At 40.1% G+C, this 13,019-nt stretch overlaps 1 protein-coding gene across 7 annotated transcripts in view; it reads right to left on the reverse strand.

The window, feature by feature from the left end:
- The window catches only part of LOC122550085 (partitioning defective 3 homolog), an 843,398-nt gene that overhangs the window by 685,108 nt on the left and 145,271 nt on the right, over positions 1–13,019 (reverse strand). For all 7 annotated transcript variants that reach the window (XM_043690628.1, XM_043690629.1, XM_043690626.1 and 4 more), the window contains exon 2: positions 2,726–2,827. In XM_043690628.1, the coding sequence (XP_043546563.1) occupies positions 2,726–2,827 (102 nt within the window). The remainder of the gene's footprint in view (positions 1–2,725; positions 2,828–13,019) is intronic.

Consider the following 13,019-nt stretch of genomic DNA (forward strand, 5'->3'; position numbering starts at 1 on the left):
CTCTACATCCCCTGATTCTCGGTCCCCCTGCGCAAGGGACTGAATATCATCCCTTACCAACATGGCCACCCCACCTCCTCTGCCCTTCAGTGTCCTTACGATAGCACGTGTAGCCTTGAATTTTCATTTCCCAGGCCCTGTCCACTTGAAGCCACGTCTCAGTTATCCCCACAATATCGTATCTGCCAATTTCCAAAAGAGCCTCAAGCTCATCCATCTTATTTCTAATGCTTTGTGCATTCATGTATAGTATTTTTAATTTGTTACTGCCCTCACCCTTCCCATCAACTCCTATTTCACTCAACCTTACAACATGATCCCTTTTTGAATGAGAGGAATTGGTTGAACAGCTTTGACTTATAATAAACGGAGAAACAAATGACAAATAGTTGTATGATACAAAGTAACTTTAGCACAAGCAACGCGCCCTTCATCTGCCCCACCAAACATACGACAGTGATGGAGTTAACAGCAGGTAAGTCAATGTGGGTAGTGAGGGCTGCGAGGTATTAGCCGGAGTTTATTGCAACAATTATCTTAACCACAGGTCATAGAGGGCGGCAATACTGTGGGGGTGATTTGAAACAAAGGATGGTAAATTTATTCGGAGGGAAAGCCCTGAAATTAGAGGGAAGCATGCAAAGAAAACAGGCATAGAGATTGAAATCACCAAGGATGAGTCATCATTCAGTGTCAGAGAAAGGAATAAAAGGGACAACTCCTTGGAGGAACTTGAGACAAAACTTGAGTGGGCAGCCAAGAAGGATGCTAGAGGAGACACAGAAACAGAAACTCAACAAATTTGCTCTGCCATTCAATGAGATCATGGTTGATATGACAATCCTCAACTTCCCTTTCTTGCCTTTTCCCTAAAAACCTTGATCCCCTTGTGAATTAAAATTTTCTCTCTATCTCAGCCTTGAATATGCTCCTGCCTTGACAACACTCCGCAGTGCAGAACTCCAAGGATTCACTTCCCTCTGCAAGAAATATCTCATAAGAGTGCAAATGTTTATTTTGAGATTATGTTCTCTCGTCCTCAATTCTCCCACATGAAGAAACAATTTCCCTGCATCCACTGTCCAGTCATTTAAGAATTTTGTGATGTTTCAAAATGTCACCTCCCATGCTTCTAAATTCCAATGAGTACAAGCCTAAACAACTGAATCTCTATTCATAAACACAGTCCCTCCACATCTGATATCAGCCAAATGAACATTCTCTGGACTGCCACCAATGCCAGTACATCTTTCCTTAGAAAATGGACCCAAAACTGTTCACAGTATTCCAGTTGTGGTCTTTTTAGTACCTTGTATTGTTTTAACAAAATTTCCCTATTTTTATACTCTGTTTCCTTTGAAATAAAGACTAACATTCCATTTCCTATCTCTACTACTCCCTGAATTCAGGTGCTAGTCTTTAGTGATTCATGGGTGAGATCTCCCAAATCTACCGTGGTGTTACAAAGCTCAAAATGCAACCAAATCTGAAGTTGTAGTGCTGGATTAGACAGTTGTAATGTTAGCTCTAATGATACTTAAGAGACATCCAAATTAAAGCATTAAGCCTGCAGAGCAGTTAGTCAAATGTAAATTTCACATAACCATTACATAAGTGGAAAACGACTGACAAACTGGACTGAATGCAATAGGTTTCACCTGAGAACGCAATCCCTAAAATGAACAAAAACAGCCAATAAATCACCGCTCTTGAAACATTAACTCTGCTTTCTTTCCACAGCTACCCCAGATCTGCAGAGTGTCTCCAGCAATTCATGTTTGTATTGCAGATCTCCAGTCAGTACTAGTCTTTGAAAAAAGTTATCTTCATCGATTGAATTCAGCAGCCAACTTTGCCAATAACAGTGAAATATTTTCATAGTGAAAGCAAATGGTTTGAAAGCACAGTTTTGCACATTGCACAAGCTGTTACTAGTTACTACCAATAAACTAATGTTTTTGCACGGCAAGAAGTTATGAACAAACAGGTCTAGCCCAGTTACACCGAGCAAACGAGCCAGTAAATGAAAAAGGACGTAATGGCTGCTTTCTCCTATCAGATATCCCGATTTGATCAAGGCTGTTCATATAAAAGAAGTCCAGTGAATCATTATAAGCTGTAAATTTTAACGTAACCTTTCTCCCTTCACCGGTACTGCTCAGCTGCTTAGTGTTTCCATATCATCCACTTCTACGTTCACCCAGACTGTTATGTTCAATCTCATTTCCTTGATTCCTTTACCCCCAGTTTCTTGGAGTAAACAACTCACACAAGCGAGGCAGCAGAAGCTTCTGCATGTGTGAAGGTAGGATGTGAATGTCAGCTGGAATATGGGATAATCACAAATAAACATAACTGTCTCTTCAACACAGGTGTCCTTCCAATAGGAAGGCAAGTCCATGCAGTACAGGCAGGACAAAAGCAATTGCACTTCCTAGATGAAAGTAACTGTTAAACACAGACTAAGTGCTGAGACATAGGATCTTCCTGGCCTCAGAAAATCAGAAACCCATTTACTCAAAAGCTGTTTACCCATCATGGGAGATTTTCAACATGAGTTATCTAAGTTAGCACCTTTCCGTCTGAACCAGATAATGGGAATACAGCCTTAGTAATTTACAAATATAATCACTTTCCACATGAGAAAAACTGCCCAAAGCTGTCTGCATCCTCTGGTAGAAGGGGCTGAGAACGGAATACAAAATAGCGTTTGCAAAGAACTCACTCGGTCCTTATCATCAGCAACATCAGACAGGATGTCATCAAGGTCCAAGATACCGCCATCACTATGCTCCAAACGATGCACTTGAACCCAATAACCTGGATCCTGGTGGAAAAATGAAAGAATATTATTCATTCAAGTTGTCTCAAGGAAACCACTACCAGAAAATTGGATTTTTCATTGCAGTTTTATTAAACATATACAAGATACACTGAAGAACTTGCCAAGCAAGAGTTCAAGGAGCAGGCTTATTATTACCTTCTCAAGGCCAAGTAAAAGTGGGCACCAAATGCTGGACTCACCAGAGATACAGACATCCCAAGAAAAAAATTTAAAATATTTCTGATGTGGTGCCACAATTGAAGGAAGGTGGTAAAGACAAGGCAAGGAACAATAGACCGGTGAGCCTGACGTCAGTGGTGAACAAGTTGTTGGAGGGAACCCTGAGGGACAGGATGTACATGTATTTGGAAAGGCATGGACTAATTAAGGATAGTTAACATGGCTTTGTGCGTGGGAAATCATGTCTCACAAACTTGATTGAGTTTTTGAAGTAGTAACAAAGAGGATTGATGAGGACAGAGCAGTGGGTATGTTCGACAAGGTTAGCAAAGTTACCTTTCATGGAATACAAGGAGAACTCGTCGTTTGGATACAGAACTGGCTCAAAAGATAGAAGATAGAGGGTGGTGGTGGAGGGTTCTTTTTCAGACTGGTGGCCTGTGATCAGTGGAGTGCCACAAGGATCAGTGCTGGGTCCACTACTTTTCATCATTTATATAACTGATTTGATGTGAGCATAAGAGATATAGTTAGTAAGTTTGCAGATGACATCAAAATTGGAGGTGTAGTGAACAGCGAAGAAGATTATCTCAGATTACAATGGGATGCGGATCAGATGGGCCAATGGGCTGAAGAATGGCAGATGCAAGTTTAATACAGATAAATGCAAGATGCTGCATTTTGGGAAAGTAAATCTTAGCAGGACTTATTCACTTAATGGTAAGGTCCAAGGGAGTGTTGCTGAACAAAGAGACCTTGGAGTGCAGGTTCATAGCTCCTTGAAAGTGGAGTCGCAGGTAGATAGGATAGTGAAGATGGCGTTTGGTATGCATTCCTTTCTCAGTCAGAGTACTGAGTACAGGAGTTGGGAGGTCATGTTGCAGCTGTACAGGACATTGGTTAGGCCACTGCTGGAATATTGCGTGCAATTCTGGTCTCTTTCCTATTGGAAGGATGTTGTGAAACTTGAAAGGGTTCAGAAAATATTTGCAAGGATGTTGCCAGAGTTGGAGGATTTGAGCTATTGGGAGAGTTTGAATACGCTGGGGCTGTTTTCCCTGGAGCGTCGGAGGCTGAGGGGTGACCTTATAGAGGTCTATAAAATCATGAGGAGAATGGACAGGATAAATAGAAAAAGTCTTTTCCTTGGGGTGGGGGAGTCCAGAACTAGAGGGCATAGGTTTAGGGTGAGGGGAAAGACATGAAAGCGACCTAAGGGGCAGCTTTTCACGCAGAGGGTGGTACGTATTTGGAATGAGCTGCCAGAGGAAGTGGTGGAGGCTCATATAATTGCAACATTTAAAAGGCATCTGGATGGGTATATGAATAGGAAGGGTTTAGAGGGATATTGGTCGGATGTTGGTAGGTGGAACTAGAATGGGTTGGGGTATATGGTCGGCATGGACGAGTTGGACTGAAGGGTCTGTTTTCATGCTGTACGTCTCTATGCCTCTAAAAATGACAAAATTCAAATGACAGCAAGAAATTAAGTCGTCTAGGGGCCAATTTCATCAGTTACACTATTTTGTGCAAGTTATCTGAAAACATAACTTACAAAGTGCTGAAATCAACTGCTATTCTGCAAATATACTTGTAAAATTCAGAGATCGGAGAATTTCCATAATCAAGATGACACCACTGTACGACTAAGAGATTAAAATGCCAAAAGTTAACACTGAAGATAAAATACAGCATGCAAGTTCTCCGATATGCAACAAAACAGCATGTCAAGTAAACCTTACCCCAAAATTATGAAATGTTAAACATAAACAAGTTAACTAACCTGTGAAGCACTTTGCCATGAAATCATTACATAAACCTACGTTCTTCCTTTGGCTCAAACCTTGACTTATTTGGTGTTATATTTTACTTCTGGTTAATTTAATTAATTTATTAGCTAAACCAATAACCCGCTCAAGACTACATACCATCACCTACCAAAGAATGATTTAATCAACTCTATTTTCAGGGAAATATTACCAGTCAGTCGTTTAACAAAACACATCTTAAATGATAGAATTTAGAGTGAAGTGGACTTGGCACAGGTTTCAGTCATTAATGTGCACACCATATTGTAAGCCACATACTTCACAAGCAATGCAAACCAGACAGGGAATGGTTAAAAATGCTAGCTTCAGAAAAATATGTAACCCTTCACACTAGCTATGTTGATGTTTGAGCAGAAAACGAACAGGAGGTCAATGGCACAGCATTTATGTACTCAAACCAGTGATATCTGCTATTGGACTTACATCAATTTTCGCATTCAGGGATCCCAAGACTGGAGAGCAAAGATCAGAGATAAACATTTCGAGTGAGTGAAGTTACAAGGCGATTAATTTAACAAGATGAATAACTTTAAATGTCATGTCTCACAAATCAATATTTCACCCCATTTGCACTGGGATCTTAAAGTGGAAACGTATTCCAACATATCCACACATGGAATATGCAATAATAAAAGATGGTCAAGTGAAGACCATTCAGAAAATATGCATTTTAAACTATATACTTTACTTTCTTGTAACTGTACCTGACTTTATAGGATTGGAATGCTGGGATCATTGTCATTCCCCATTAAACAGCACAGATAAAGAAATATACTCAGCTCCTACAGCTTAAATACATAATTGCACCATGTAATAAAACAATTCGGAACAAAATTATGTAAATTAACACAGCATTCACTTCTGCCTTCTTCATTCAACTAAATATCCCCTCAAATTTCCAGAAAATTCTTCGGTTTCAAGAGAATACTACTCTCAGAATTATATGACACATTTTGAAGTGTATTGAATGCAGAAGGGCATCTAGGCTAATTACACCATACCCTGCTCCAATCTATGACAACATTCACTCGCTATGTCAAGCAGTACTATTAAAAAAAACAGTATTTACATATAAATGACTGTATGATAATCTGGTTTCTGCTTACAGGAACAGTAAATACTCTCCATCTTGTGCATATTTGCTTTCTAGACAAACACTGGACATTGAATTTTTTTTATATACTGAAGTGTTTCTACACAGAATTCTGCCAGAAGTTTTAAAACAGGACCAAGAGTATTGACCTGGATCAAAGCTGAACTGTCAACAAAAATAAAATTCATGAAATGATCTTTTTACAGCTCACCAAACCTCCATGAAAATGCTTCCCCCCTCACCTCACCACAGAAATCTATTTGCACTTCACAATAAATAACTTGAGTTGTTTATCAGTGAATGCAGAACACACAATATAAAAAGAAAACAGCTGATTTTGGTTTCATAAAGATCAAGGAAATACACTCAAGTTAGCAATCACAAGCTACCCAAAGACATTTTGACTCTGCAGGAATGGGCCTCGGCACCATATCACTACAGTTCAAACTGCCTCTGCTTCACTCACATGGCAAGCGTTAGAGGAAGACTGTGAACAACAATATATTGGCACCAGCCCACTCACATAATCTTCTCTGACATACAACTCATCTGTAAGCAATATTAAAACAGTTCTTAATCTGTCCTCCCCTCCCCCCACCATGCCCAATTATGATCGTATTTTAGTCTTTGTAAAAGAAGCCAGTATTCCGTTTCTAAAGGATATTTAACTGTGAACATAATCTCGAGAGGGCATATAAAGGGGATTGGGCCACATGCAGCTCAGGTGACAGATGGTATTAAATTACCAGGCCGATGAATTTTCTCTTCAGGCACAGAAGAACAGAAAATTCATCTGCCATTTCTAACCAAATACGAAAATGTTTTATTTGCATGTCGAGGTAAGCACAATATATTTACTTTGAAATACAGGTAGGAGAAAATTACAGGTTGGTTTTAATGTAATTCACTGAAAATAAAGAGAAAACGAAGGCTTAAATTAAAATTAAACATGTGCAGACATTGCACATATTCTAATCCAACACATTTTTTTCAACTATTTTTTACAAAATCAGAATTATATGGTGGTCACAGATTTAAGCAAGATGACGATCAATATGAAATGCAAATAGATGGTGTACTTGAATTGCAGTATATGGTCTCATCTGAAGAAACAAAATCTGTCTTCAAGGATAAATTGCCTGAAGGAAAAGTCACAAAAAAGATCTCCCCATAAGGAACCAGTGGCACTCTGCCTTCTGCGCATGATCCAGGCAACACTGGAAAGACTGCACTCAACATCCATCACTGAGCAATGCTAAATGGATTTGAGGGGTTCATTCAGCCACTTCAGAACGCAAAAATGAATTAACCATGCAATGAGAAATTAAAACCAGGTGTGGGACAGACCAAACAGAGATGTAAGTTCATTTTGCAGTCGGACATTTGTGCATCAATGGGTTTTTAACAAAAACTAATGGTTTGCATACAAATATATTCTCCTTGCTACCATCCCACAAATGAACAGCTTTACTGAGTATGACTGACATTTAAACTCAGGCTTTTGGATTACTGGACCTGTAAATACAGCCACAAACCAACTGCAATCAAAGTTGAACAGATAGTAAATGGGGTTAAGTCTGATAGTGATATACTAAGACAGTACACTGCATCACAGGTTCACGACACAATATCACCTGATCATATTGACTTTCTTGCAGCCTTGCGGCTAGATGAAGACACATCAGAAGTTTCATAAGGAAAGTTAATGTTTTCCTCATGTCAACAGACTGTGCAAATATTCTTGACCAGCACAACAAGACAAGGAACCTTTAAGGCCAGTCTGATAATAATTCAACAATGTGAAATTGATGTGTGACAGACATATTTAATTATCCATAATTAACATCCATGTGAATGTTTACCCTCTTAACAATAATATTGCCAAGCACACTGTATGGAAATGGGAAAAGCAATCAATGTGTCCATCAAAGGTGAGATTGCAGGTACAGAGGAGGACTCAATGTAAAAGATATGTTTGCACCAATATAGCTTGAAATGGAGCAAATCACATTATTTTGACAGAGCTGGACCATGAACATAAGGCAGCAAGGAAAATAGGCTTTACTTTCATCACTGTCCATTGATGCCAACAATGACACAAATGACAATCTACAGTTGCATGACACATGAATTTGGAGCACGAGTAGGTTATTTGACCCATTTAGCCTGTTCCACAGCACAACATGAGGTTTTTGCATGAGTGATTGGGGAAGCTTTAAACTAAAACAGCAGGTCAATGGGAATCTATGCAAGGAGTCAGAGGGAGGAGAAACAAGGACAAGATCAAAAGGTAAAGGGGAATAAAGAAAGTGATAGGCAGAGAAATCAAAGGCCAGGAACAAACAGGGCCACAATGAAAAACAACAGAAAAGGGACAAGTAATGCTAAAAGTACAAGCCTTGAGACTTTGAGCCTTAATACACAGAGTATTTACAATAAAGTGGATTAATTAATTGTGAAAGTAGATGAAAACAGCTATGATTTAGTTGGGTTTAGAGACTTGGCTGCAGGGTGACCAGGGGTGGGAACTGAATATCCTTGGATATTCAGTATTTAACAAAGACAGATTTTTTTTAAAAAGATGGTGGAATTGTATTCCTGATTAAAGAAGAAATTAACACAGTGAGAAAGGAAATTAACCCCAATGATATGGAATCTATATGGGTACAGCTGAAAAATACCAAGGGGCAAAAAACATGAGTGGAGGTTGTAGATCAACACCCAAATTATTGAGGTCATATGGGGAATGGCATTAAACATGCAATAAAGGATCATCTCTAATTATGGGCGACTTTTCTGCATGTAGGTTGGATAAATCAAATTTAACAAATCAAATACCAGACAGGAAGGTTTCCTGGAGTGCATACAGGATGGTTTGCTGGACCAATATTTTGAGGAACCAAAACAAGAACAGGCCATTCTAGACTTGGTTTTGTGGAATGAGGAAGGAGCAATTGGCAATCTAGTTGCGAGGCCCCTTGGGGATGAGTAACATAATACAATAGAATTCCTCATCAAGATAGAGTGCAACATAGTTGATTCTGAGAATAGGCTCCTGAATCAAAAGACAGTAAACTGTGGTAGCATGAGGTGTGAGTTGGCTGAGAGATTCGGGGATGTTACTTCAAGGAATGATGGTTGAAAGGTATTGATAACATTCAACATGGATGAACTGTAACAATCGTTCATTCAGGCTCAAAAGGTAAAATGGAAGTGGTGGATCATCAAAATTAGAAACAGTCCTAGACCCAGCCAGGAAGCAACAGATCTGAGGAGTAGGAGCAGTTGTGCAAAAGGAGGACAAAGGGATTGGTTACGAAAGAGAAAATAGAATACGAGAGTCAGCTCGCAGGAAACATAGAAACTGGCTGTAAAAGTTTCCATAGTTACATGAACAGAAAAAGACTGAAGATAAATGCAGTTCTCTTGTGTCAGAAACAGGGAAATTATAATGGGGGCCATGGGAATGACTGACCAACCAAATACACACATTTGTTCTGTGTGCACAATAGGCACAAATAATATGTCAAAAATACTGGGGAACACAGGGTTAGGAAGAGGAAGGCACTGAATTAAATCAGTATTAGTGAAAGGGTGTTGGGTAAACTGATTGGATTGAAGGCTGAATGATCCTCAGGGCCTGAGAATCTACATCCCAGAGCAATTAAAAAAGCAGTCCGAAAAACAGCAGATGGTTTGGTGGTCATCTTCCAAAATCCTATAGATACTAGAACAATTCCCACAGGTGAACAGGTACCTGACAAAACCTCTCTGTTTAAAAAGGGAGGCAGAGAGAAAACCCGCAATTACAGACCAGACAATAATCAGGAAAATGTTTGAGTCCATTATAAAAGATGTAACAGCTGAGCACTTGGAAAATAGTGACAGGATTGGACAGAGACAGGATTTTCAAAAGGAAAATCATGCTCGACAAATCTTCTGGAATTCTTCTTGGATTGTAATTTATAGGGTAGATGAGGGGAAGCCATTGGATGAGGTTATCCACTTTGGGATCCACAAGAGGAAAGCAGATTATTTGTTGCCTGGCAACTAACTGAGACAGGGGAATGAGCAATGAGACCTGGATGCCCTTGTACATCAGCCACTGAAGGTAAACAGCAGGCATTCAAGAAGGCAAATGATATGTTGACCTTCATAATAATGAGAGGATGATAGTTCAGGAACGTGGAAGTCCTGCTGCAGTTATGAGGACTTCGGTGGGACCACACCTGGAATAGTCTTGGTCTCTTCATTTGGGAAAGATGGTCTTAATGTAGATGGAGGTCAGCAAAGGTTTATAGCACTGATTCCTGGAATGACACGACTGATGTATGAGGAGAGGCTGAATCAGATAGGATTACAATCATTGGAGCTCAGAAGATTGAGGGGGAATATTATAGGAACCTATAAAATTGTAACAAGACAAGATGCGGAAAGGATGTTCCTGATGACAGGGTAGTCCATAACCAGGCATCACAGCATCAATCCTAGCATGGAGGAGAAATTTCTTCACCCAAAGTGGTGAGTCTTAGAATTTGCTACCACAGAAAGAACATTCTCCAATTTAAAGGAGGAGTTGGATGTAGCACTTGGGGCTAAAGGGATCAGAGGTGTGAGAAAAGTGGGAACACGTTAAGTTGGCTGATCAGCCATGATCATAATGAATAGCAAAGCTGGGACCAGGGACCAAATGTCCTACTTCTGCTGTTATTTCTACGTGTATTTGCTTAAAAAAAAACAGAAGCCAAATGATCAAATCAACTTTTGAAATAGGAAACAATGCTGGTGAAAACTACAGTTGCAGCTTTTATATTTCCAAATGAACCAACCATCGAACTGAAAGGTATGCCAGACTTAGAGTATTTGCAGCATTTTGTGATTTTATATTGAATCTCTCTAGTTCATTTCCAATGGTTTAAACACAACTATAGGAATTATGAGCGGGGTAGGGCGGCATGTGTGTTCAAGGGTTAGCACTGCTGCCAGACAGTGCGAGGGATCCGGGATCGATTCATCTCAGGTAACTGTCTATGTGAAGTTTGACTATTTGCCCCCTCCCACGTCTGTGTGGGCTTCCTTCCACAGTCCAAAGATGTACAAGTAAGGTGGAATGGCCATGCTAAATTGCCCATTGTGTCCAGGGATATGCAGGCTCAGTGGATTAGTCATGGGGAATACAGGGTTTCAGGGATAGGGTAAGGTGGTGTATTTGGGTTGGATACTCTTCTGAGGGTGGACCTGATGGATCGAATGGCCTTCTTCCACACTGTGGGGATCCTATGATTTGGCCTCTCAAGCATGCTCCACCATTCAATAAGATCACGTATGATCAGACCGTGGTTGCATTCTCACCTACCTCCAATAATCTTTGGACTGGGTCACCAATCTTTCACTGGGATAAGATCCTGAACTCACTCTCAAACAGCGCTACAGGTTTATTGCAACACATGGCCCAAAGCAGGTCCAGGAGGCAAATCACCACCACATTCTGAAGGACAAAATAGATGCGCACTAAATGCCAGCTTAACCAGCAATACCCACACCCCTTGAATGAATTTTAACAAGTTATAGAAGTCTGGGTAGATAAGTTGGTGCTGACCATTGGTTTAAATTGGCGCACTTTGAAAGGATCACTCCCACAAACAACATCTCCAAAAACTGATGCCTCCTTACTTGATTCGCTGCCCAACAGTTAAAAGTTTGATGCTTCTTGGATCTAGCACTCACTGTCTCTTGGAGTTACAGTTGTTTTCAAGGCAGCTTTCCAATAACCAAAGGCATCACAGAGCTTGGCACAAGTTTCACATATTTTGAAATCTTAGAATTCCAAAAGGGTCTGCCAGAAAAAGCACTGCATCACAACTTTTTGGCAAGGACTTTGAAGGACTCAGAATAAAATCTTAAAGAGTTGGCACCATCTGGAGGTTGAAGGTGAATGGACTGTAACTGAACCCTAGTACATGCGGGTGGCCCGAGTATGTAGTGAACACATCCATGAAAAACTAAATTTAGAAGTATTTTCCAGCAGTGTTAAGCAAAGCAGAAGCAACATTTTCACCCACACAGAGAAGAAATTCAACACTTAGGACAACAGCCAAAACACGGCATGCAATTTCAGCTCTCCAATGTTACAGTAGGTTAAGACAATGTTCAACTGAGAAATATAGAACAGGTAATCACAGGTTCAGAGCCCTGTCTGCACTCCGTTATCGATCACATTAGTTGTGGCGTAAGTATGTTCAATCTGCCACAAAGTCCAAGATTTAGATGTGGGGAGTTTAAAAAAAAATCAGAAGCTCCTGCACCTGATGAATCATAGAATCCCTTCAGTGTGGCAAGAGGCCATTCAGCCCATCAAGTTCACACCAACCCTCAAAGAGCATCCTACCTAGACAGACCCCCTACCCTATCTATTCAACCCTGCATTTGCCATGGCTATTCCACCTCAACTAAACATCCTTGGATGCAATGGGCAAATTAGCATTGCCAATCCACCTAACCTGCAGATCTTTGTGAGGTAGAGGGCTGAAACCAGAGCACCCAGAGGAAACCAAACCCACAAGACAAGGGGTGAACATGCAAATTCCACACAGACTGTCATCCAAAGCTGAAATTGAACTCAGGTCCCTGGCTGACCATTGTGGCACAGAGCACAATGAACATAATGACTTTTACTTGAATGTTGGGACTGTGCTCAGTACAGTCAAATAGCCAACCCAAACTCACTACCTAGTTTCATGAATTTAAAAAGAAAGGTTATTTGGGTAAAGGCAGAGCTGAAACAAGGGCAGAATTTAAAAAAAATATTACACTATCTCCAAACAACTTGCCCTAATGAAGATCTGAATTCTTCTGTTCTGGTGTGGACACCAGTTCATGTTACTTTTTAAGTTCACAAATTCGGTTATGCACTCAACTGGGACAGATTTTGGTCACAATCATTATCAGAATAAAAACACAAGTTTCTTATCAAAAATAAATGTTCAGCTGTGACTGGCTCTCCTTTCAACAATTCCTGAATTTTTATTATCACAGATCATATTATTTGAGAATCTCAGTTCTAGTACAAATACGTATGCTCTCCTGACTGACC

This window comes from Chiloscyllium plagiosum, chromosome 5 (genome assembly GCF_004010195.1).
Source record: "Chiloscyllium plagiosum isolate BGI_BamShark_2017 chromosome 5, ASM401019v2, whole genome shotgun sequence".
NCBI classification, from domain to species: Eukaryota; Metazoa; Chordata; class Chondrichthyes; order Orectolobiformes; family Hemiscylliidae; genus Chiloscyllium; species Chiloscyllium plagiosum.